This window comes from Seriola lalandi, unplaced genomic scaffold (genome assembly GCF_002814215.2).
Source record: "Seriola lalandi dorsalis isolate HSWRI2012SDOR001 ecotype SW California unplaced genomic scaffold, Sedor1 jcf7180002054885, whole genome shotgun sequence".
In the NCBI taxonomy this organism is placed as follows: domain Eukaryota; kingdom Metazoa; phylum Chordata; class Actinopteri; order Carangiformes; family Carangidae; genus Seriola; species Seriola lalandi.
In genome coordinates, this window is record NW_019525437.1 from 3,400,694 (window position 1) to 3,426,946 (window position 26,253).

Below are 26,253 nucleotides of genomic sequence, written 5' to 3' on the forward strand. Positions count from 1 at the left end.
TGAGTCATTACACTTCTCTACTGTACACAGACTGCCACTTCTTCAGGGCTACAAGGAAACCTGGTATATACTGGGTTGATAAATTAGGTTATCATGTCCAACAATATAAAGAGCTGTGAAGGAGGAGGTAACAGGAACAGTCTGGTTCAAGTGCTCATTGACAAACAACAAGATGAGTTAGAAAATATGTAAAAGGTAGAAGAAGCCTGCGGACATAAAAACAGAATGAGAGAAGTCAACTACAACTCCCAGGGTGCATTTCAATAAGTTTTGTTGTACGATCTGCTAACGGAAAGCTGAGGGTTAGCCTGTTAAATCAGTTTGGCGAAGACTTTTGAATGTGCTAAAGCTCTGACTATTTGACAAGGCTTCTGTATGACTGAGGGTCATGGGAACTGTATTTAGAGGAAATCACCAAACTGACTGTGAAAAGCTGATTTCACAGAGTGAAAGCTGAAACAGCTCGAACTGATGGCCATAAAATAAACCTGCAGTGTTGTGAGAGTCTCCCAATATAGTGACATTTACAGCATGTTCATCAGCTTTTAAAAGGAAGACATTGACTAAACGCTGACAGCTGTCATTTTCAATGAGTGTCACGTTTAAACTTTTAAATTCAGTCATTCATTTATTTATATCATTTATTCACTCAATGAACTGCAACAAAATGTGTTATTTTATCTGTTTTATTTTTATTTATTTTACTTACTGCTGCACATTGTTCCCTTGTATTGGCCCAGATATGTTGATTTGATGGCTCTGACATGCAACTGATTTGCCTGTGAGTTTTGAAGTTGTGTGTATTGTCTAGGTAAGCTGCTTAAAAAAATAAAGTTGTTAGAATCTGAATCTGATAAATTCAACTCCTCTCTATTGTCATATTTTGGTTTCTACAGATTATTTTATTGATCCAGACATGGCATGGCATTTCTGCATCCACTAATGTAGGTGAAAATAAATAACATTTGTAACGCTCACAGCATGCAGAGTGACAGAAATGTAATGCTCAGACTCTCTTATGAGCTAGTGATAAGTGTATGCTGAAGGAAAAGCCCCTCAGGAGTGAGGAGTTGAGGAAACCTGCTTGTATTTAATTTCCATGAAATTCGAGCGAGCAGACACGAGGCGCAGAGTATGCCAGTAAGGAATTGTCTCTAAATCCATGTGACAGCAATTTGGGAAGGAAGCAGATGTCAGTGATAGGAGCCGATCACATGTGTGTTAGCACCCAGACGGGCTGATGTCAGCACAGAGCCTCGATAAAGATTCTGGATTTAATACACGGTCGGGAACAGACAGGCTTTTGTTTCTGAAAAAGGAAAAGTGGCTGCTGCTGCTGGAGCTGTGAATGGCAACACTAATCCAGTTTCTCACACTGCAGCAGGACACATGATCTCACACACACACACACACACACACACACACACACACACACACGCACACTTTTTACAGACACTTTTACAGACTAATTTCTCCCCATTAAAAGTAATTTCAGTCCTGTATCGTTATATTTTGTTGTTATATTTGGGAGGGCGTTGGTGCCATCTGGTTGTGCAGGAGTGAAAAAGTGAGGTGTTACTGTCTCACTCGAGGATATCTTGGCACCCAACAGTAAGGGCATCAGAGCCGAGGCCCTCCAGCTGTGGGCTGACTTTTACTGACATCTGAAACTGATTTTGTGATCAGCAGTTAGAAACAGATAAACGGCTAAACAGACATGTGAAGGTGGGATAACAGAGATGTTTTTGCAGATCGGGATGGCAGGACAAAGGCCTACACTTGGACACTTTGTCCAATTATTGAGCTTTCCAGAACCACTGACTGAAAGTAATACCATTCCATGAAACACTCATGTAGAATACATGCTAACAATCTTACTTCATTTTTCAGAGCTAGTATAATGTCCAGATTTAAGTTCAGTTACTGATACTGATTTTCAATAGCTCAGACTAAGATATAAAGACTTGAGAGTTCCATTAGATACAAGAAAACCTGATTAAAATAAAGTCTAAAGTTAAGAGTTTGCTTAGTTAAAGGTGCTATATGTAAGTTTTCTCTGTGGCTGAATTTAGTTTCTTGGCGGAAGAGGGTGGCGGTTTAGTTTATTTAATAGGGATGATGCAATTTAACATAGTTCCAAAACAAAGCATGAAACTAATGTATTGGACAGAGAGTTAATAGCTGTTGCTAATTTTGAACTCTTTTCCCTAGTTGGGTTTTTTTGGCTTGACAAAAGAGCTTCAGCCATCATTGCTTTTAAGACATTTTATAACAAGACATGAGGTTATACTACGCTGTCTTCTTCAGGACAGCCTGGATGCTACAGTGACTGCTATCGAAAAGTGACGAGACAGTCCGGCCAGAAGTTTTGAAAATGTCTAAGATTTCTGGTTTCTTCTGTGATTATGATCAGAAAATGTTGATAAAATAATAAGTAATAATAAGAATCTGACCACGCTTACAATTCATACATTTCAGTTGGTTTGATAACCAATTGTTGTCAGTGGAAAAAAACAAAACTGGAAGGTGATTCATTGTACAAAACTACAAATTATTATTTATCTTACAAACTTCAGTATATTTCATGATTGCAAAATGCAGATTTGCTAGTTTCTCATATCAGATGGTTTGTTATGGTTCATATTAAGTTCATCTTGACAGAGATCTTGAGTTATTAGATAACATTTAGTTCTGTTCTTTCAATTTATCTTTATGTAAAGCACTTGCCTTGCCTTGATTAATTACACTTTTGCAGCCTTGTGCACATCCTCAAGATGCAATTAGCACATGACCAGCGGGGGCAGTATGTCAGGATGTGAAGTGCAAGTATGAAGGCATGCATGCCTTTATAAAAATGCAAAAAAAAAAAAAAAAAGCAAAAAGTGGCAAAAATCACACATCATAGACAACGATCAACAGTTAAACCTCACATATCAAAAACAACCACAGTCCTCCTCAGAGGATTGAAAGCCCCAGCCAGCACTGTTAGTGCAGACACTTAAGACTATTGTACTAATGACGCTTATGGTTTTGTCCTTTGTGTTCCTCAAACAGCGTGCAGCCATTTATTTGTCCCTTCACCTCCCTCCTCCCCTTCATATTTCCCTTCTTACCCCCAATTCCTTTAATAGAAACAACAGAGAACAACAAATAGAAAACAGCTCCCACCCCCTCCCCCTTTGCTCCAGTAGCATGACCCAGAGGCTAAACACGGTCGCTATCTGTTTGACCCTTTTCACCCTGACCGCATTTTCTCTTTACTGTCTCTCACCCAGGATGTCAAGTGGTGGAGTTCATCTCTATGTTTAGTCTTTAAACACCACACTGCCTCCCCTCCTCTGCACTCCTCAGTGCATCAGAGGAGGCTGATGGAGTCCTGACAGAGTAGTGACCTCTGACCCAGCCTATATGCTATATAACCAGTAGGCTAGTAAGAGGGTTTGTGACCTGATGGGGTTTGAAGGACGTGCTAATGCATCCTCTGAGCTTAAGTGCTATATTTACTGTTAAAGCAAGTGCGATAGAGGCTTGTTCTAAGGATGCTGATGTTGTCCTGTCCATCCATCTGCCTGTACCTCATCTAGGAGTGCAAGTAATAAATAATTTCACTATCACATCATCTATTTTTAATTACTTATTTATCTCCTATTATTTGTTTTCCAGCTAATGAAGACAGATATCAGTGCTGAAACAACTTGTTGATTAATCTATTAGTTATCAAACAAAAAATAATCTGCAACTATTTTAATGGTTTAAATAATTTATCAAGAAACAAAGGTAAAACAGTTGCTGGTCTCACTTTATTAATTGTAAGGGTTTTCTGTGTCACTGTAATTGAATTGTTTGGATTGTGGACTCATGGGTGAACATGACACTACACTCTGGGATTCTGGGAAACAATTAATTGAGTAACATAAACTGTTATAAAGGAAATCATTTACGAGATAGAGACAAGCTTCAAAACTTCACACTGGAGAATATGGAACCTCTTTTATTTGATAACTTTCCTAATTGATGAATAAAACTGTTGGTGATGTATTTTCTGTTGATCCACAAATCAAATAATTGGCTCAATTGCCTGGAAATTTGGTAAGATATCGTTGAACCCCCAGAAAATGGTTCCTGTCACTTTTAATAACCCTCTCTTGATCTTTTCTTTAGTGGCATCATTATGCTTAAAATGCCCCTTTCACCAACCCTTGGTGCATGATAATTTATCTTGAAAACTACAGACCTAATCTCAGTGAAAGCTGCTCCAGATATTTATTGACTCCACATGATGATTTTGTGGACTGTCTGATCTTTGGGTCGTAATTTCCACCTATACTCCAGAAATATAACAATCTGAATGGCCATGGTTTCCTTCTGAGTTTAATGATCTCATGATCTTTCCTCTAGCGTCAATCTCTGGACAGACTTTTATATTTTAGCTCCATGTGTGGAAGGCTCCTAAGAATAGCTAAATTAGCAGTATGGGGTTTGTTCAATTCAACACTTTCCTGCTGTGGTCAGTAACAAACTAATCCTCTAAGGACCAAAGTTTCAGGCTGTTGGTTGGTGTTTTTAATCGTCCAGCCGACTGTACCGGTCGCCAACTGTGGGCATCCAGCCACAAAAAGGGATTCACAGCAACAAAAGACTTCCCTCCCAACAAACACAAACACACCGTGGCCAGACAGAGCTGCTGTGTGCACACAAACAAATGTGCAGTTGTCAGTCAGCGTCTCAGTTTGTCTACATGGCAAAATTTTCACATTAAGGGATCCTCTCTCAACACATATCGTATGCTTCTGGTATCAGCATGAAGCCTCAGGACTTTCTCACAGGAAGTATCAGCATCTTAGAAAGTGTGTGAAATGAAAACACATGCCAGTGAAGCCACGACATAACAACAGGCTGCTCTTCACAGCTGCAGGACATTATCTCATCTACAGCATGACATCCACAGTATGTGAGATTATTTTTATTTGTTCTCTAGAGAGGAATAAAGCTTTTTAATGCAGCAAAGCATAAACAAAACACTGTGGTATTGGATTAAATCAAGCTAAATAAAGGGAAGATGAACCACAGGCAAGGTGGGGTCATGTGTGTTGAAGATTTGTAGAAAAATGTTTAATTTTTTATGGTTTTTATATCATTTATGGTGCAACTCAAGGCTCAATTGCTTATTGTCCTATTTTTTCTCCATTTACACACTTTCCTTCAGCTGTTTTTTGTGCCTCATTCTTGAGCACACAGTGGGACTTTCGAAGCACAGACGAATACATTTTGCAAACACACTAATCATAGAGAGAGAGGGGGGATGACATGCAACAAAGGGCCACGGGTCGGACTTGAACCTGTGGCCGCTGCAGTTAGGACTAAGCCTTTTTGGTACATGCTCTACCGGGGTTTTAACAGTGCTTCCGGAATATGGTCGATAATTCTACTAGCGACCTGATTGGTGATGAAACAGTCTCCAAGTCTGTGATTGGCTGGTTTTGTGACACATTATAACAATGCGCAATGTTGAGCAAGGTGCAGTGATATATATTTGCTATGCAGATGATATTATATCTTCATCCTAATATCATCCTAATAAGGTTTCTAGAAAATAAAGGACGCAGGTCCAATCACTACAACAAAGAAATCTCACTTTTTATGAGTTAAACTGATCGATGCTTCATTGTTTTCATGAATAGAATGTTTTGTATGTTGTGTGAAGTCTCACACTGTAAGACTTGTATCTGGAAATTAAAACCTGAGATAGAACAGGTGCTGCAAAGTCCCAGAATCTAAACTTGAGCTCAGCAAATCCAGGTCATCTCTCGCTGCCTGGTGTCCTCATTGGAGACCTACTTCCTCTGCACACAAAGCTATTTAAACCATGCGAATTCTTCATGTAGAACACAATGTTTCAGTGTCTCTGTGCACAGAACCTTGTATCCTGATTTGTCCTGGGCGGGCCTCGGAGAGAGTGAGGAAGGAAGGGGATGATGGGAAAGAGGTTATCTGAGGGCGACTGCTAAAACTGACTCAAACATACGTATATTTCCCTCCTCACTGACGCTCATGGGGTGGATCAGAAGGGTGTAGACCGGGGTTTGCTGACTCAACGTTATTGAAGCTTCTCCATTTACAGCCCGGAGACCCCAAGAGCATGAAACTGGGATGACGACAACTTCTGATCTGTGTGTGTGCTCAAAGAATGGTCGATAAATGTGCTGCTGATGTTTTTTTACATTATGTTGTAGTTTGTCTTGTGTTTTTAAAGCATGGCTAACTATTAGAGACAATGGTTTAGATATTTTTTTCATGTGCTCTTCATAGGTTTCCATTCGTTTCAGTCTAGTTTGAAAATCCACATGGAAGTTGTTTCAATATAAAGAAGCTAACTATATAATAGTTAGCATTATGTTTTCTTGATATTGGTCTAAAATTTATCTTGTTTACATAAAAACATTACATCAAATATACCTGATTAATTTTATAATGCAGGGCTGCAAGTAAAGATAATGATTTGACATTTTCATGCTGCTTGTTTTGCCTGAATAATAGTCTGGTCTTACTGTGCTCCCTTTCTTTCTTAAAAATGTTTTTTTTTTTCCAGCTAGAAAGCACATGCTTACGGGAATGTGTTATAGCTGTAATAAGGTGTTAAGGTGATTCTGAAATTGATTTTAATGCAACTCCAACTGACAACCACTAAAAGCACTGGAAAGAAAAGGAGGAAAAAGTGTACATATTCTTTTAAAATTGATTTTTTCGGTTGTAAATGATTGTTTTCAGACATAAAGTGGCAGGTTATCCTTTTGATATGTGATGGATTGTTGTTGTTCACTGTTGCATCATTTTCTGTTTACCAGGGAGAAGGTGGATAGGCCTGGTCAGATGGTGTGTGTGAGTGTGTGTGTGTGTGAGAGAGAGAGAGAGAGAGAGAGAGAGAGAGAAAGAGAGAGAGAGAGAGAGTGAGTGAGTGAGTGAGTGAGTGAGAGAGAGAGAGAGAGAGAATATCTGGAAATGTGATAGGGCGAACAAGTGTGAACATTCAAGTGTGCAACTGAACAATGACACTATAAAAAATAAAAAAAAAATCTCTCAGTAAGAAAAAACGCTGAACGTGTTTTCCCGCCTACATTCTTTCCTTTAACTCTCAGTCACCTCCAGTCAGATTCTCAGCATCTGACCTTTGACCCCTGTGAACCACAAAGGAATCCTGAGCTCGACCTTTTGGTGTTTGAGCAACAAACTGATTCTTACCTGGAGTCCTCTGCGCCTCAAAATACTCGAGTCATCCATGACTCTGTGAGCTCCGATCGATTTTGCTTTTTGGTTTGTGTTTACAAAGCTACAAAGTTCAGGCACTTTCTAGAAAAGTCTGACCATGTGGAGGAAGTTACATCACAGCCCACTCCTTCTTTCTTTGTCCATCAACTGTCAACAAACGCCCATGCCATCTGAAAACACGCTGAAATGCCAATGACGTATCCACTACTTGGAAGAGTGTTGTCTTTTTAAGGAGTCCTCTCTACGAGTCCTGGTTTTTCTTTGACACATCTTCAAATGAGTCTCTAGCAGAGGAGACCTGGTTTGATTCTTTGAAGAGAATTCCTGTACACACTTCAAAGGCGTCTCTGTTCAGTGAAAGAGAATCTGTGTCATAAGAGTTTCTCATTAAGGTGGATATAAAAACATACAATCCCAGGCTTCAGGGATATTCCATCGGACCGCCTCTATTCAGTTTCAACAAATGCTCAGAGCCATAAGAGAAGATAGAAAAAATCAAAGCAAAGGATGGGGTTTAATCTTCTGGTTTCACTCCTCTGTTTTCCCTTCCTTCATTTCTTTTGTTTATTCCGTCTCGTTATGGAGGAAGGTGTGGTCTGGACGTGAAGATCCTCTTCTCCTCTCTTCCCTCCTATGTGCAGGTGTCGTTCCTGAGCTCGGCCTCCGATGGCTCCTCTTCCATTCATCCGTTAAGCACTGGACACACCCCTCCACCGCCTCTCTCTCACTCCGCTGCTCTGCTCTTATCTGTTTTCTCGCCCTGCGTTCTCTGCCTGCCTCCAACCCTTAAGGCACTAGTCCAGAGCAGACTCTGCCCCCTCCATTATTCAAGGGCAGCTCGCAATAGAAATTAATGATGGCAATGGGGCCTCAGGGGATGGAAGGAGGAAGGGAGAAAGGAACTGTTGGGAGGCAAAACATAAATGAGGAGGGCTCCAGATTGTGGCCCTCTGGCTTAATCAGAGTCAAGCTGTAACCAGGTCCCAAGATCTGTGCAGAAACACATGCAGGGAGTCGGCTTTCAAGAGTTTCTTTCAACAGGGGTGTTAGTCAGGACAGGCAGATGGTGCATGTGTCTGTGTGTGTGATGACAACAGTTCTTGTCAAGTTTAGAAAAAAGCCTTTCAAGAACTTTATCAAGAAAGAGAGAAAAAGGAATCCAAAAAACAATAAATGCACAGCGCCCACGCTCAGAGCTGCCGGACTCACCGGGCGACACAGAGAGCCGACTCGGAACAAGAGGTTGTTTGTTTGCTAGCAGCAGTCCACTGAGCGAGGAGGCACCTCGCATCCATCTCCATGCCAACCAGCCGGGCCAGATTCCATCTGGTTAAGGACAGCTGGAGCTCAGGGACTCCCACACACACGCTCCTTCACACAGCACGCAAGCCTGTCACACACACTCGTCATCTCTTCATCTCCACCGTCCTCTTCTGCGTCTCCTCCTGCATCTCTCAGTCTCTTGGTGTTATTCCAAAAGGCTGCAGGAAGGAGCTGAGAGTGGAGGAACAAGAGAGGAAGGACGAGTGGAGATGCCGTTTTCCTCCCTCTGAGAGAAGAGCAGATCTCCTTCCGTCCTCTTCTCCTTTTTCCTGCTCTTCGAATCCCTCCGTCTCTTCTGTTGTTGCTTTCTTTGCTCTCTGATGTGTCAGTATGCTCACATGCTCTGACTCCTCCCCTGCTTTTTCATTACACGCTCTCCCTCTCTCTCTCTCTGCGGAGGTGGCCAATCAGGCGCGAGCAGGAGACAGAAACTCTTCTCGCCATGAATGGAGGGATGCCGAGTGCTCCGCCTCCCTCCCAGCCTGCCTTAACTCCCCCGCACTGTGTGTCCGTCGCCTCAGCCTCGCTCACACTAATCAAAACAAGAGGGTGTGTTCACAGCGCGCGCACACACACACACACACACACACACACACACACACACACACACACACACACACACACACACACACAGCAGTGTGTGGTTCATGGTTTATTATTGTGTTTGGATGAATTAATCATGAGAGCGATGATCAGAGGCTTCGGATGATTATTTATTCAAAACGATGAATTTAAAGACACACAGGCCTCCTCTTTATTCTTATTCAACATGGTGGCCAAAACCATGTTCATTAATGTGCAGCAGCTTCAGCTTGATGCTGAAGCTGGTGCAGGGATTTTCTCCCGTTCAGACACATTAGAGCATCAGTAAGATCCAGAACTGATGTTGGTTGTAGTTCATCCCAAAGATAATGGATGGGGTTGGGGTTGGCTTTGTGGACTGGGGGGCGAGAAAAGGACGAACACCAACTCTTCATTGTCTATAGCAGCACTAAAATTTCCCTTTGAAGGAACTAAGGAGCCCATACTAGGAAAGACATTTCAGTCCTGGACCACAAATACATACAAGCATGCGGATATGTAGGTGTCCACATCATTTTGGAGTATATGTGGTTTGCAGAAAATGGACTGAAACATGCAAAAACACTGCAATGGCCATTTAAATTATTTAAACTGTCCTTGTAAAGTGAAGTTTGAATATTATTTTGGACAAGGATCTCTATTATCTCCATTTGCTTTTACAGACTACATTGTTAACTTAAATTTGTTTAACTGATCATCTTAGTTGCAGAAATACTTTGTTTTTTCGTAAATACTTTGTTTTAATCATTTTGGAGATAATTAAAATTTCCTACTTGATGGGGACAGGGCGACAGAGATGATGAAAAACAGCCGACTTGCAGTGAAAACCAGGACACTATTTATAACTTATGAGCCTCCTCTGCATTAAACAGAGGGAGACATAGAGGGACAGAAGAGAAGGAAAGGGAGGAGAGGAACGGATACAAAGGGAAATGGAGGCAGAGATGGAGCGAGGGAAGAGAAGGCAGAGTGTCTGGTGTCCTCCTACGCTCCGCACAGAGCGATGTACTGATGAGTCACAAAGAGATGAGAGACTGTTAATGAGGATGGGTGGACGGGTTGAATAACCAAGAAAAATCCCACCAGTTCTTTAACAGTTTCAGGGGAGAAGGAGCCGGTCTGTGTCTGTTTGCTGGTGCATGTATGTGCACATACTGTGACTGTACAGCATGAAATCAACATAGTGTACACCTATGGACAGATCAGTCTGTACAGAACCCGACTGACCTCTCTTTTGTGAAGGGGAAACCAGACCCTGAGTAATGTTTGTAAGGCAGTTTGAAGCCCCCCCTTCCTCCCCGCTCTGCTCGGGGCCCCTTGCTTTTGGTCAGAGCCTGTGTGTTAATGAGAGCAAAGGCCAAAGGGGCCACAGAGAGGAATGTTCACACAGCCACAATGAGACTGACTGACACCAGCTTACTGACTGACTGTGTGAGCAGTCGACTGACTGGTTTCTGGTTCCAAAAAACACACAAAGGGGCCCGGATTAGAAGCTGGTTTGTTGTTCTCTGAAGGATCTGACATACATCTTTAAAAACAAACATATAGTTTCAAAATAGTGCATTTGTTGCGGACTATTTTCAGCAGCAGATTAATCCATATTTTGTGAGTATCTAAGGCTGCAGAACCATGTATGTGGGATCCAGTCAAAATAAACTCAACTGTGTATTAATGACAATGAAGGAACATGTAGGATCTAGGAATAATATACTGCCTATCACACTTTGGATTTAAACAAATGTTCACTGTTAGTTCAAGAAAAACATAGAATATCACTAGTTCTATTTTTTAAAAGGTCCATACAGTCTAAAGGTAGATGTCCATGTGTAGTTTGATTATAAAGCAGGTCTAGTTTCTATATTAATACTGTGAAAGTATCAAAGCCTCAGTCCAAAGAGAAATGCACACAGCCTGTATTCAGAAACTGAGCCTTAAAACCAGCCGTCAGGACTTCTGTAACTTTGTGATGTCACAACAAAGCAGTCACTGCCCCAATCCCCACCCACCTAGACCCAACATTCAACCTTGTAGGATTTGGATTCTGTGAGTGTTTAGTGTTTTTAGACAAAAACAATATAAAGAACAGATATTATTAAAAAAAATCATTACTCTAATCTTTAACCTAAACTTTAATTGGGAGTTCTTAGTGACAATAAAAAGCTTTACTCTTAAGTTTGCAATGAGCAAGTAACTGTGAAGAATCTTTACTTTTATCTGTCGTTTAACTGCACAGTCTCACTTTCAGCAGTTTCATAGATCCAGGTCATGAACTCAGACGCTGGTCCATCCCTGAACACAGGAACCACTGGATTATGTTACTCTTACCATAAGCTACAGACACATACTGTGAAATTCAAGTCGGAGAGCAGAGAGTGAAGGAAAGAGGGAAACAAAAAGTGATGAAGAAGGAGAGAGAGAGAGATAAGAGAAGGAGAGCTGTGTTTTTCTCTGCTTCCACTAATTAAAGCAAAAGCCTGTTCCCGCTGTGTTTTAAGCCTCTGCTCTATTGGAGGTTAATTGTAGCTGTGGCCCCGGCTGGTCCCAGTCAATGACGAACTGCTGACAACAGCGACTTTAAGTCTTATATATATATATAAGATGAAAACTCTTGTTTCTTTAACCCCAACAATCCTGCTTGTTTTTGACCCAAGAAATACTCAGACCTTATTTTAGAAAACAGTGTGAGGCTTGCTGAGCCCTGTGAAAACCAGAGGCCCATCACCTGACCTTCTGCTTGTCTTTAGAAGACACTGAGGAACGGTCATTTCCAGCTGGATAATACTGTTAGAAAGCTTCAACAACTGCCAAAATCTTAAGAGAAAAGGCTTTACGATAATAGAGAGCCGCCATGATCTACCCTGACGGTAGCATCACCCTGGTTCCCTCCACAAACAGCCAATGGGATTTTTACATTGTGTTTTGGATTATTACAGAAACTAAACAACAGTTTATGATCCTGACAGGTTTTGTTCAGCAGGACAATCTTCACTAATGAACACCACTTTATGATGTGTCGAGCCTAAATACAATCAGCAGAAGTAAAAAGCTAATGTTAGCCTATAAACCAACTACACCATGATCACATGACTTCGACGTCAACACCATTAAACTTCAACTTTTAGTTTGATTCAGCTCTGACCTTTTCTACAAAAGCCTTTCCTCTTACAAAGTTAGTAACAGTTTGTATAAACACAACAAGGCTGTAAAGGTGGACTGGTGAGTAGATCGGTTTTCATGCTCAACGTGATGACATCTAACGTCCACAACAACCTCTGTAGTCTCATGTAGACCCTTGTTAGCAACTGGCCTTTTTTAACTGACGTAAAAGCTTAGAGAAATCAGGACTGGGGTATTTACTGATGTATTTTGTGTCATAGAATAAAACCTGAAAATGTCCTGAGTTTGTGTTTTAACCACAGACCTTATTTCAGTCATCTAACAAAAAACACAGAGACTTCAGGATGAGGGAACAGCAAGTGCTAAAATGTTATTTCCAGGTTTTAAGACTCATTCCTGCAGAACTCTATGGCACCAACATAACAAATTAAACCAAAACTGCAAAGACAGTAAAAATAGAAAACTAATTACTTCTATAATAGATGTATTTGTGCTGCAAGTTGTACTTTAAAGTAGTCCTGCACAATATGAGGAAAATTTGCGATGTGCAATGACACAATGTTCAATATTGCCATGACTGAATGAAGAAAACAGACAAAGGTCAGTATCGGTCATCTCCTCCATCCTCCTCCCTCTGCTGCAGGTAACGCTGCTGAGAGGAGGCGGCCACTCCTGTGCTGTCTGCTATGGGTGTGAGAGGCTGCAGCCCAACACCAAAACACAGTAGTTTTTTCCCGGTTCATATGACTCAGGCACTTCACCATGAAAACTCTGTGTGACTGCATGAAGTTTGTAGGTAAAAAAAAATTTATTGATTGCATTTCAGTCAGTCTTTTGCGAGGTGTTTATACCACGTTTATATCGCAATGACGATGAAAATACAATTTGTCGGTCAGCACTACTCTAAAACTGCAAATAAAGAATTAATTTATAGTCTGCCCAGACAAAATGGAGGCGGCCTAATATGTGGACACGTATAGATTCAAGAAATATTCAGTTTATGGGGACATTACTTAACACAGTGTGATTTATTTCAGCATTGACTGAAGGTTTGCTGAGGTCAAATGGTTGTGAGGTCAAGTGTGACACGCGCACACACATAGAGACACACAAACAGTCATATGAGAGTTCACACTGGACTCTTTTACACTGACATGTTATCGTTTCACATTCCAGAGTAAGATTCAGTCTGACGTGTCGCTATGGAAACAAAGTGACTGTGACAGATAGACTGACCACAGAGCACAAACACACACACACACATATTGTGAAGGCATGAGAGAGTTATCACATATGGATAAAATATGAAATATAATGGACTTTTTGGAGAATGTGGTTACAACGCTGGAGGAAATTAAAAAAAAAAGGAAATTATGTCAAATTCTAAGTTGTCCTTGCATAAACTGCAAGTTCAAACCACAAAAATCAACCAACTGTTTTTCTGACTTATTATAAACGTTGGGCCACACTAATGAAAATTGTTATCAGGCTGCAGGTTAGCCTGTGCTATTTGACTTAATCCTGCCTGCAGCTCCTTCACAGTAAAAGCCCTCTATAGCTATCAGGACTTAAACTAAATCAAATCTTATGCTTTTATTATATCTGAAAAATCACAAAAAAACTGGAGCAGGTGTTAGTGGCTTTATGAGCCTTCACTCTTTGCTGCGTTTACACATTTTGTCTTGTAAACTACAAATTTATTGTGTATTTCATGTGCTGTTATGAGTATTTATGAGCTTGTTGTTTTAATCTGTGCCTGAATGAGTCACTAGAAAAATCCTCCTGGATCCAGACTCTAAACTGTTTCTTTGTCTTATATTTGATAGTAAACTGAAAATCACAAGGTTTAGAATTGTTTGTTGAACAAAAGAAGCTATTTCACTGTCGGAGCAGTTTGTTAATTTTCGCTTTTTTCTAAAATTTTAAACAGTAAATGATTAATCCAGAAAATAATATGCAAATGCAGTGATAAAAACAATAATGTGTTGTTATATTTTCAGCCCCACACTGTTAAGTGCTTTATAAATTCAGATTACTGTTGTATTGCTGTAAATGACATTGCAAAGATTACCGGTAATTAATACACATTGCAGCTGCAGTCCTTTTGTGAAACTCTTGACCTCTCGCTCTTACAAATTCATGTTTTTAGTGACAGTGTTGACTCAGGTCAAGTCTTTAAAGATGTGGAATCAGTAAGAGGCTTTTTTATTTTGCTGCATCCACTGAAGGTTGTAAACACTTTCACAGAGCCTGCCTTTTATCCAGTTTGGTTGATTAACTAGAGACTATTGACTAAGACCCAAAACACAGATGTACACTCTCACATGCACACTAACTCACATCCAACCAGGACACTCAGTCATGGCCAAGTCACACATGCAAACACACACACACACACACAAAGCAAAATAAACATGAGCCAGGCAGTTATGTGCACACACACAAACACACACAGGCTGCTGTGCCAGACTAGGGCCACTGTCTTCATTGTGTAATAAAGGAGCAGAGATAAAGAGCTCCTGTTTGTGTTATTTCATTCATCAGTGTGATGAGCTGTCCTGCAGCTGGACAACAGCCCGGCTGATAATTCAGCTCAGTGCATGTGTGTGTTCGGATACAATCGACGAGAGCCAACAATGCGGGTAAATGAGGATTGGGGTGATAATGGAAGCAGCAGCATTTACAAAATCACAAAAGCTAGCTGATGCAAAGATGGACAAACAGGAAGTAAACAGCAGAGAAGTTGGTGAGGAGAAGTCAATTAAAGAAAGCTTGAGAGAACGACAGAGCTGAGCAGCGATCCCGTCTGGAAATTAAAAACATGAGGCCTGTGTAGTGAGATGACAGCTGAGAGTGTGTGTGTTTGTGTGTGTGTGTGTGTGTGTTTGTCTGCATTATGCTGACAAGCTGAGTGTTGCTCTGTCTGCGTATTGTGCTGACGGTGTGTTTGAACTTGTGTGTGTGTGTGTGTCAGCCTCTTCAGACGGGATGGCAGGAGAGCCTGAATAAATTAAACATGACGGTGTTTGTTACAGACTGACGGAGCTTTGATGGGAACACTGCGTTAGTCAGGTCCGTCCATGACAGCAGAGGGAAGGAATCATTTTCAGGAGAGTGTGTGTCTAACACACACACACACACACACACACACACACACACACACACACACACACACACACACACACACACACACTAGAAAGAGCTGTGACCTTACATAATCTCAAAGCTTGGAAATCAGTTCTCAGACCTGCTGCTTTCTATCAGCACGACACGTCTCTATCATCCAGGCGGGCAGTGATAGGGCCGTCACTTTCCATTAAAATTCTTAACGTTCGTTACTTTGGCATGACCTATTGACCTCTGACTAAATTAAGTAGCTTGTAATGTTATGTAAAAAGAAGACACCAGCGAGCAAAGCCCCCCTGAGCGGCAAATCACAACAAGCATCTGAGAAGCAACGTGTAGAAGTATTTGCATCTGTCTTACACTACAACAACAGCATACCTGCGGACTTGCCTCCTAGCTTGCCACCCAAATAAGGAAGTGAAGGTACCAGACCGCCAACTATACTGCCAACTATTCGGCACACTCAGAAGCATGAGACACTACAGTGACTGCAGCACGTCAGCAGGTGAACGGTCACAAACACTCACTAACTGTTACTGAGAAGATATTTTACTACAGTAGAAGTCAATCACTGTGTAAAATGTTCTCAGGTAAAAGTACAAAGTAGGTCAGTTAAGAACTCTTTGCAGCCTGTGGATACACCTAATATACACTCAATTGTCAGTTTATCAGGAACATCCAATAGAGCTTAAAGTAGTTGTAGACAGTTGTTGATTCAACTGTATGATCAACATGGAGGATGTAGTGTGTGTAGCTGTGTTCATTATACAGAGGTGTTTCTGTTATTTAGCCGACTCTCACTGATATAAATGGGGTGGAGATCAGTATTGCCCCTGAAAAAACCATATCGGTCGATCCTAGTTTCCAATTTATTTCAGAGTAGACTTAAAGATTGTAGTTATTACTTTAACCATTCCATGGTCAAGCCCCAGGATATATTTGTATATATATATATAACCCCACCACCAGTCCCTCGGCCTGAGCTTGAAACTGAAGGAGGCTGTGCATGATCATGGAGGATGTGGGCGACCAAACACTAACAAATGACTTTTTAAATGCAGTGACTTCTTTAAAGTCTAATTTTTAAAAAAACGTACATTTCTGAATTAAGACATTTCACTGGACATCGATGTGGACTGAATCATTCGCATTGTCCAATCATGAGACAGCCAAAACCTCCGGAGGGAAATAAAATGACAATATGGCTCCTATCTCTCCACCTAAAACGATTTTAATCACATTGAACAAAAACAAAAATGAAAGTCCAGCTTTTTTATATCAGTTTCCAAACTATCAGAAACAGGTTCAAGCCTCTGCTCACTTTTCTAGTCTTTTGCTTTGCACCTTGAAAAGACACTTTATCACAGAACCCTCTCACTCTGCTGCTAAAAGCCATGTAAAGAGGGCTGCGCTCTCATTTTTAGTAACGTGGAGATTGAGGCTGTAATACTGTGATGAAGCTCAGACTAGATCAAAGCTAGAGAGAAGAAGGGTGGGGGTGAGGAAGAGGGTGGGGGGGTGGTGAAAAGGACACAGCATTGCATAAAGCTTTTCCCCAGTGGAGGGGGGTTGATAAGAAAACGCTGAGTAAGGCTGAATGAGCTTTGCACAGTGATGGGGAGAGAGGGCAGCTGAAAGAGAACGGGGGGGGGGGGGGGGGGCAGGCAAGAGGGAGACAGAAAACTAGGGTAGAGAGACAAATAGAGGACAGACTGATGCTTTGTCCCATTTCCTATCGTCACCCTCCACTTCTCCTCACTTTCATGATTTGATACTGTGAAATGGATGACTGTCCTCAGCCCTTGACTCAGACTCAAAACAACGCAGTACCCAGACCAGTACGGTTCCATTTTATATACGGTTTCAGGGTTATATAAAACCATGTCTCTGAGATTATAAACTTAGGCTAAGGAATCTCTTATCATCACCTTTATTTAAGGTTTTCACCTTATCTTAGTCTAATACTTAAGGAATCATTTAAAGTCAGTTAAACCGTCGCACATAAAGAGTTTGTGGTGATAAATGAAGAAAATAAAGGCATCACAGGAAGTGTGCTGCGACTGGGAGACACCCTTAATGTAGAGTAAAATCTCTTTCACTGCTGCAAATTGTTGCAAAATTTTTTCCTCAACTAGGGAAACCTTTTATTGTTCTGCTGTAGCTTCCTGTTTAGGGTGGGTTACGATCTTTCACAACATTACCTGTTTAAAACCTATGTCATGGGCATGTGCAGAAGCAGATTAGTAAATCATGCGTCTACAAGCGACTGGATTTCCCCTGGTAAAATCTCACTGGGGAAATTAGGTTTCTCTAATCTTGTTCCAGTTGCTGAAACATGGTTTATTGTGCACATGGCATTTTATAAATCAGGGTGACCTGGTAACTTGCATGCAATGTAAACACACTGATTCAGTATGTATTCTGTGTCCAGCCACTGACAGGCTTTTCAGAGAGGCAGCTCAGCAGCACTGGAGGAGTAAAGTGGGGCCTTATCACAGAGAGCAGAGGAGTCAGAGTCCGGTCCCCCAGATGAGGACTCCACTATTTCTACTATCAGAGGGAAAGACGATGATTGGGAAGGCAAGCTGTTAACCATATAGAAACTCAAACACCCCCCCCCCCACACACACACACACACACACACACACACACACACACACACACACACACACACACACACACACACACACACACACACACACACACACACACACACACACACACACAAAACTCAGAGTTGCTGAAGCCTGCTTTATCAGCTGTTGCCCAAGTCAAATCTTTTCTCTCTTGGATTTGGTGTTTAACTGGTGAGTCAAAAAGTCCACACTGGTGATGTGTGAAATGCGCGTGTGTGTGCATGTTTGTCTGTGTGTGTGTGTGTGCGTGCCGATGCAGGGTTCAAACTCAGTTCAAAACCTTGCTGGCAACTGTGTTCAATTTGTGTTCAAGCTCTGGTCAATGCACGTCTCTGTTGTGTTGTGTTTTTTTCGTCCGTTCAGTCGGGTCACACTGGAGACTTTTCAGTGGCAACAACAAACAATGCAGCCTGTCTGACAGTGAGCTGCTGCTGCTGCAGACACACACCCTGTCCTGTCCTCTTTCCTTCCTCAGCACAAACACTGTGCTTTATTTTGGAGTCGGGGCGAAAACACAGGAGAGAGAACTGAGCAGAGAGACCTGCAGTTTGTTCTAAACCATAGTGAAACAATCAGAGAGCTGAGGATGAACACAGCTGCAGTATACAGTGATGAATGATACTACAGTTCTTCATGCTATGACTGACACAAATCTCTTCAAGTTTAAAGAGAACTTGTATTTATGTGCAGTAAGAGCTGGAAAATGTCTCCCAGCTTTTATGATGAGAAGTGGGCCCCGGCCATAAAATCTGAGAAACTCGATGTGTGATTGATTTTCATTCTCATCACTGTCTCAGCTGAGTGATTCATAACTAAAGACCTGGAAAAAGTCTATCACTTCATTTCATCTGAGCGTGACCTTGGTTTCTGGTAACTCTGTATGACACAAACACACAGAGAGAGAGGTTGACAAAATACATGTTGAAGGTTGAGACTGAAGATGCCAGTCTGCTGTCTGATCCTCATCAACACTGAACACGGAAATGTCCCAGGAGGCAGTAAACACAACCCAGATGACACACACAAATTAAATTACACCGTGGAAATAATCTTACATTTAATCAGTGTATTTTGCTCTTTCTTCTATACTGAAATTCTTAACATAATTAACATAAACATACAATAAAAACTGTGCTGGGGAAGTGAAGACCTACATTTTACACATATCATGCTGTCAGACTGTGTGTACTGGCTGTATATGGGAGATAAAGCCAGCTAACAATGTGTAAACAGACAAAAACCGAGTGCAAACACAGACATGCACGTTCTATTGAAGGATGATAGTCTGTGGTTCACCGGCACAAAGGAGAGATGAGGAGGAGAAAGATGAGAAACAGCACAGCTAGAAAGAGGCAAAGAGAGGGGGGGGTGAGACGGAGGGGGAGAATATGGGAGATGGAAAGACAATTCAATTTCCTCTCCATCATCAGAGATGGGTGATTCAGTGAAAACTGGATTACCTCATCCCAAACAGAACAGGACAGGGTTTGAATGTCTGTATGTTTACGTGATTGAGGTGCATGAAGCATGTAGAGTCAAATTGGTTTCTGCTGCACTAGGATCTGTCTTTATCCTGGTGGTATATGGCGTCTTTCTTAATATGAACTAATATTACTTTTAAATCAATAATAGATAAAGTAGTTTTGTATTTTGAAGCCAGAGAAAATTACCATCAACCTGGAGCTCTAGAGATTTTTTTGCCTCCGGTTTTGCACACTTCCTGTCTGATTTCCAGGAGCAGCAGCACTGGTTTTCGTCAAACTAGCTCTGAAAAATTCACTGTCCACTTCCTGCTCAGCAGCAGACAGACACAGGTAGAGACAATCTGAGGAGGACAATTGAACATCTAGCAGCTAAAGAGCCAGATATTTTTTCAGGAGTCGGTAGAGACCAAACCAGAGCTAAAAGAAGAGTGAGACAAACACCACTCCCCTATTAAGGAGAGGGCCATGTTGCTCTGAGAGTTTCATCACAATAACATGCGGAATATTGTGTTTTCAGCCTGTTATACTGCCCCCAAGTGGTAAAACAACACACAGCTACCACAGCATGAAACCCTATTAATATCAATTATTCATATAACTAAAACTTGAAAATGCACTTATGTCACAGGTTCGACTTTGTGTTGAAAATAGTATTGACACATCCAGGTGGAGACTGTCCTCCTGCAAAAAGAACGAGCCTATGAGTCATCTGTGCAGCAGGTTGTTATGACCCATATTTACGTTTTGTTGATAGGCGATCCAGTGGTCGCAGTAATTATGACAGGCGCAAAGGGAAAACTGCTGTGACGTAATATAAAGAGAGATAAAGTCCACGTCAGGAGGAGGTTGTGGTGGATGGATGAATATGACACAGGAGAGAGGTGTTCAATTCCCGTGGGAAAGTAGCTGTTTATGTTGTTTTTTTTTTTATCCATGACCGTTCCATAAAGTTAACCACATTGTTATTATTGTATCCATGACAACCAAGGTCTGTTACGTCTGTTGCCGTAGGGGCACTATTTTAGGATATATTCCTATGGGTTGTATCAGAGAAAAAACGACCTGTGTGGTCAGTTAGAGGAGTGGTTGCCAGGTGTGTATACGTGGAAAGCAGAGAGTGCTGTGTGACATTGTGTTAAAACAAAAGCCTCTGATTGCACTTGATTAGATGAACCAGCACAGGCAGCAAAATTCAACATCTTACCACGTCAATTTTGATTAATTGTCAAACAATCCTCACTTCTTTTTGGTCTTTTATGCTCTTAAATGATCAAACTCAGAATAATATTGTTCCCAGAAAGTAATACACAGCCGGCCAATCAGAATCTAGCATTTCCTGTGGATATGGTCAAATATATGATTAACTGCCCTGAGACTCCATTACCAAAAATCAATGGTGTGGCGCTGCTGTCAGAGTCCAGTGTAAGGTTCTTCTTTAAAGGTGATTTTCCAGAGACTTGAGTTTTCTGTGGATCACTGAGGAAACAAATGAGGACTCAGCAGCTACCAATAACAGCTTAAAGGAGAGTTTTGTATTGATGTGGTTCAATCGATCCCTTTCCGTCAGAGGGTTTAAGGAAAGCACAATGTGGACTATCTACTTAACGCTCAATAACAACGCCCCTGCACTGTACTTGTGTTCTTCCTCTCAGCTCGTTCTCTTAGCGCGATCATGGAAAATGTGTTGAGAAACTATTCTGTTTGTGAGAGATCGAAGCGTGGGAGGAAGACAAACCCATCTGGTTGTATTCAGGCAGCCATTGAGGTGATGCTGTTCTTCGCCGTTGTTATTTTGAACTTTCTCAAAATCAAAACTCTTGGCTGCTGTTTTCCTGCTGCTGCCAAAGGATTTTATCATTATTTCTCTTTGTTGCTGAAGCTCTCTGATGAGAATCCAGTTTCATTAAAAGTCTTTTAGAAATGGCTTTGGCTTTAATCAAACTCTAATGGGAGAATTAATGGTGTTTGCCATCCAGCTGCCAAAGCACAGATTTGTTTGGGAGCTTGTGGTTTACATTTTTCACCCTCCTTTTAAACATTTTTGCTTGTGAATCCAGTGAAAGGTTCTGGCAAATACTATTAGGAGTGAAGTGAGAGAGGGAAACAGATGACTGTGAGGAACAAATGGAAGCCAACAAACAGCATCCACAGAGGAACAAAGACCGTTGGAGAGCATCCTTTAACAACAGGCAGAGGAACATTTTAACTGTGACTAAACCTGGTAGTTTGTTGTGGCAGGCATTTCAAGGTTTTCTATTGTAATAACTAACAGTTTGAACTCAATGAAAACTGTGATTTATAATGGCTTAGATAGCTTTTTAAGCTAGCCCTTTTAATTTTGTTATTCAACTGATTAAAAATGCATAGCTGTGCACATTTAGAATAAACATGACAAACATGATAAAAAATTTTTTTTAAAAACTGAATAACTGATACAAAACTAACTTTGCTTTGATTTCTGCAAAGTTTTGGTCCTGATCCACAGTCAGTCTGCGATCTTCATCCTCTCTGCTGCTCTGCGAATGAACTGTTCTGATTTCCTACATCGTACGAACATTTGAACCCGCAAACACAGCCTAACACTCACTTCACCTCACACTCATCTCATCTGCTGCAGAGCAGAGCTGATCAGTGGGGACTCCGTCACCTCTCATCTCACACCGAACGATGAGCTCTACGCTCCAAAACACAGATTTTATCACCACAGACTTCAGGGAGTGTGTAAAAACACATTTGCCCTAAACCCACACAGGAATCTGTACCTGTGCTTACATGTCTCATCCTGCTGTTAATGTGTTTTTATCACCTGTGTGCTGCTGCTGCTGCTACAGCAAGACAAGGCTTGCTAAGTTGTAAGTGAGGCTTGGTATCAAACCTGAATACTTCCTGGTATTTACAGAAATGAGTATTAAAACTGTACTGAAAGCAGAGTTGCCCTCTTACCGTAGTAGTAGGGAAGAAACATTAAGCTTAAGTTATTTTATGAAGTATAAATAGTAAGTTAAAATAAAAATAAAATATTGTGATCTATTGTAATAGTGGCAATCTCAAAGATTTCCATTTTAATAAATTTCTGTTAAGTCACCATCTATCCGAGGGAGTAAAGTGGGATGTCCTTGGATGTTGGGAACTGATCCATATATAGTGCAGGTCGTTATTTACTGGGAGAAGGAGGGATCGATGCTGAAGGGAATCCTCCAGGGAAACCAAGCAGAGACACTGAACAAGCTACAGTCACCACATAACATTAGCACAGTGGTACTGGGCAAAAAGAAAATAGCGCTAAGGTTCAGGCAGAGTAACAACACAGTTCTCTTCGATGGAACACGTTCATTGAGCTGATGAAATGTGTTGGTAAAGTTCCCAGTGCACTCTGAGCAATCCCAAACAGACCAGCCAGCAGAACCAGTTTTTTCTTGCAGCTCTTCAAATTTGTCAAAAATGTCTGACTGGTTTCAGGTTACAACATATTTTTGTGTTAGTTTTATTTTTAAGAAACTTTCGAGACTCCAGACTTGCAGGCTCCTTCGTCTGGTATAGATGCTGTAATGTTAAGCAACTTCACCTCACGTTGCAGATGCAGCAGTCTGAGATGTAGTTTATTTGAGTTAAGACAGAAAAATGTCCCTTTGTCCTTAATGCCTCCTCTGTTTCAGGCAACCCATCACTTTATAAGACTCACAGCTTTAGGAGATGAATACTTTACCTTCGAAGTGTCCTCCAAGTGGCATTTAAATGACTACTTCAGGACACTGTCAGATGTTCTGCTGTGTGAGTGAGTTGAGGCAGAAAGCATTAGCTCACAGTGAGACATCAAAACAAGCTGGGAGAGAGTCGTCTCTGAAATCTCCCACAGGATGAGTTCTATGGCGCAGAGAAATGTGACACAAAGGAACAAAGGCCTGGAGCTGGACTCAGTGACCTTATTTCTACCTGGTGTGAAGCTCTGCAGTCTGTATCTGGATATTTTATCAGGATAATCACAGGTCTTTACATTAACACCTGGTGGGCTGAGCTGGATGATATGGCCAAAAATATTATCACAAGTTCGACCCAAATGCAGAACAAATCGAACCTTACATTTTATCGTGGTTATTATGGGATTTTTTTCTGCTGCTGTATGAGCATATTTTTAGTACTAACCCAATAAAAGTGCTCTTGATACTACTTAAAATCTGTAAACCTCACTGCATAGAACTGAGAGGATTAGCAGCTTTTACTTGTCTTATGTCATTGTAAAATTAAAGATTTAAATTAAATGTTAATCCCTTTTAATGTTTTTAAATCTGTTAGCTGACCCATGGTAGTGTGAATGTGTGTTTTAATCTATTTTATTGCATATTTTGTTTCAGGACTTCCTTGAGAAGACAGCTTGCTCTCAATGGCCTACCCTGTACAAATAAAGGTTTAAATGTATCAATGAATATCTATCTATCTATCTTTAATTACATTGTGCTGCATTTTTGTTTTTTCTCCATTACCTGATTCATCATTTGGTTGATATTAATGTCAAAAAAAATAGTGACAAATGCTCTGAGAGTTTTAAGTTATACAGTATAGAATAGTTTTAAATCTAAAGATATTCAATTTATTGATAGATATGACAGAAAGAAAACTGCAATCTGAGAAGCTAAAACTTTGTCTGTTTGCTCATTAAACTTTATGGATATTTCTAAGGCTGCGGTAAAAGAAACGCACACTCAAAGAAACACACGTCATCAGATACTCGTATTCACACAAGGCCTCTGAGGAGCAGGCAGGCGTCTCTTTTCATAATTAAAGCCTGCAGTGCAGATCAATACATTTGCAGTGTGATGGATGACTGGCAACATAATGCACAGAGAGAAAAAGAATCTGAATATACAGAGAGGGAAGAGAGGGAGTGAGACAGAGGAGGAGACGAAGGAATACAGGGAGAAAGAGGGAGTAATGAGATCTTCTTCCCCTGATGGGGTCGATAGAGATCACATATCTGCTGAATCTGACTGAGCCCAGATCTGTGGCTGGACATGGAGGCCAGGGCAGCAGTTACGGCTCTGAGTGACTTGTTACAGTCCACGACTGCAGCAGTGTGACAAGTGGACGGCTCCTGGTTGAACAGAGGGTACAGTAGAGGGTTCAGAGAGGAGGACAAAAGAAAGCAAGAGAGAGACAAAGAGGAGGGCAGCAGGAGGAAACAGAAGCTGCAGAGAGCCAGAGAGTGTTGTGCGTGCTGTAACCCTGTTAGCGTGATTGATGCTGGACATTAGGTTTTGGACCAGAGGAGACTAGAGGGTCGGCTCCGACCTAAAACCATACATCACTGCAATGCAAAACGTCCCTGCCTCACTCCATTAGAGAGGCAATAGCTCACTCTCCTAATTAACAACTATTCATTTGTGTGTGTGCATGTGTATGTATGTATGTGTGTGTGCTTACAAGACAAAAAGCTTGAGGCAGAGCTAATAAAACTAAGTAAAGCAGGTTTTACAAATACGCCACCGAGCTGTCAATAATCCCCCTGCTACACTTCCTGTGTGTGTTTCAGCTCATCAGACATGTGCTGGGATGCACACAGACAGTAGATTAACACAACCATGTTTACATGTGTTCATACACACAAGTAAACAACCTTGTGCAAAGTATCAAATCTAATTAATTCACGGTTACACATATTCTATGAAAAGCACAAATGTTATTACAACACCTTCAAACACACTGTAGCTTCCATTACAATTACTAATTCAAACAGTGGCTGTCAGTAGCCTGATGGGGGTGGGGGTGGGTTCTGTTTACAAAGTTTGATGTCACCGATGACATCATCATCACGGTTGACACTGAACTTTCACGAGTCTAAGGCAAAACTCCAGCGAAGTCTAAAGTACACTTTGCCACTTTTCTATTTGATATGTTTCACTCCATATGTCTCCATCTTTTTATGTTGAACAAGAATTTTTCAATTGGGAAGTACTAAAAACTATGAGACCACATGTAGTTGAGAACATGAATTGGTGATGATTTAAGGAACCATTTAAATCATGTTTAAGCACAAATGTCCAAAACTCACTGGTTCCAGCTTCTCAAATGTATTTTTTTGCAGGTTTGCTTAGTCGATCACAATAATAAATTAAATCATTGTTGTTTTGACTTCTAACTTCAACAAACCAACCAAGGAAGACATGTCTGTGGATTCTTGGAACCTTTGATGGATAATTTTTCTACCATTTTATGACATTTTATAGTTGAGAAAGAATGAATCAATAAACTAATCTGTAGATTTAGACATACAATACAGTAATAAACTAAAATCCTAAAATGATCACAGTCCATCACAATACTAAAAAGAAAGAAAGCGCAAACTATAGAATGGTCAGCCTCCAGTGAATCTCAAAAAATAAATTAACAAAAACAATGCGGCTATTAATAACCTCAACTTCACACAAACGCTTCCACACTTGTTTCTGTGACAGAGACAGCCACAGATAACCAGTTTCTGTGGGAGATCAAGCTCTGTGTGTGTGTGTGTGTGTGTGGTCACCACCACTACCTCATGTGGTGAGCTTGTCACACACTGCTCTCCATGTACGAAACCAAACATGCACGCACACTTGTCTCAAAGTGCAAATGAGAAAAACCACACTGTGCTCAAAACATCATTAACCAGAGCTCCCAGGGTGCAAGAACGACACACACACACACACACTCTTGTGGTTGAGTTCTATCTTTAAGTCCCTTGTTAT

General features: G+C 41.0%; 1 protein-coding gene across 3 annotated transcripts in view; it reads right to left on the reverse strand.

Moving 5' to 3' along the window:
- Window positions 1-26,253, reverse strand: part of mast2 (microtubule associated serine/threonine kinase 2) — a 176,923-nt gene that overhangs the window by 89,977 nt on the left and 60,693 nt on the right. Inside the window, exon 1 of one of the 3 annotated variants that reach the window (XM_087180052.1) lies at window positions 7,240-9,044. The exons of the other annotated variants lie outside the window; for them this stretch is intronic. Within the exon in view, the coding sequence (XP_087036178.1) occupies window positions 7,240-7,278 (39 nt within the window). The 5' untranslated portion in view covers window positions 7,279-9,044. Of the gene's footprint in view, window positions 1-7,239; window positions 9,045-26,253 lie in introns of those variants that run through there. 3 annotated transcript variants of the gene reach the window in all.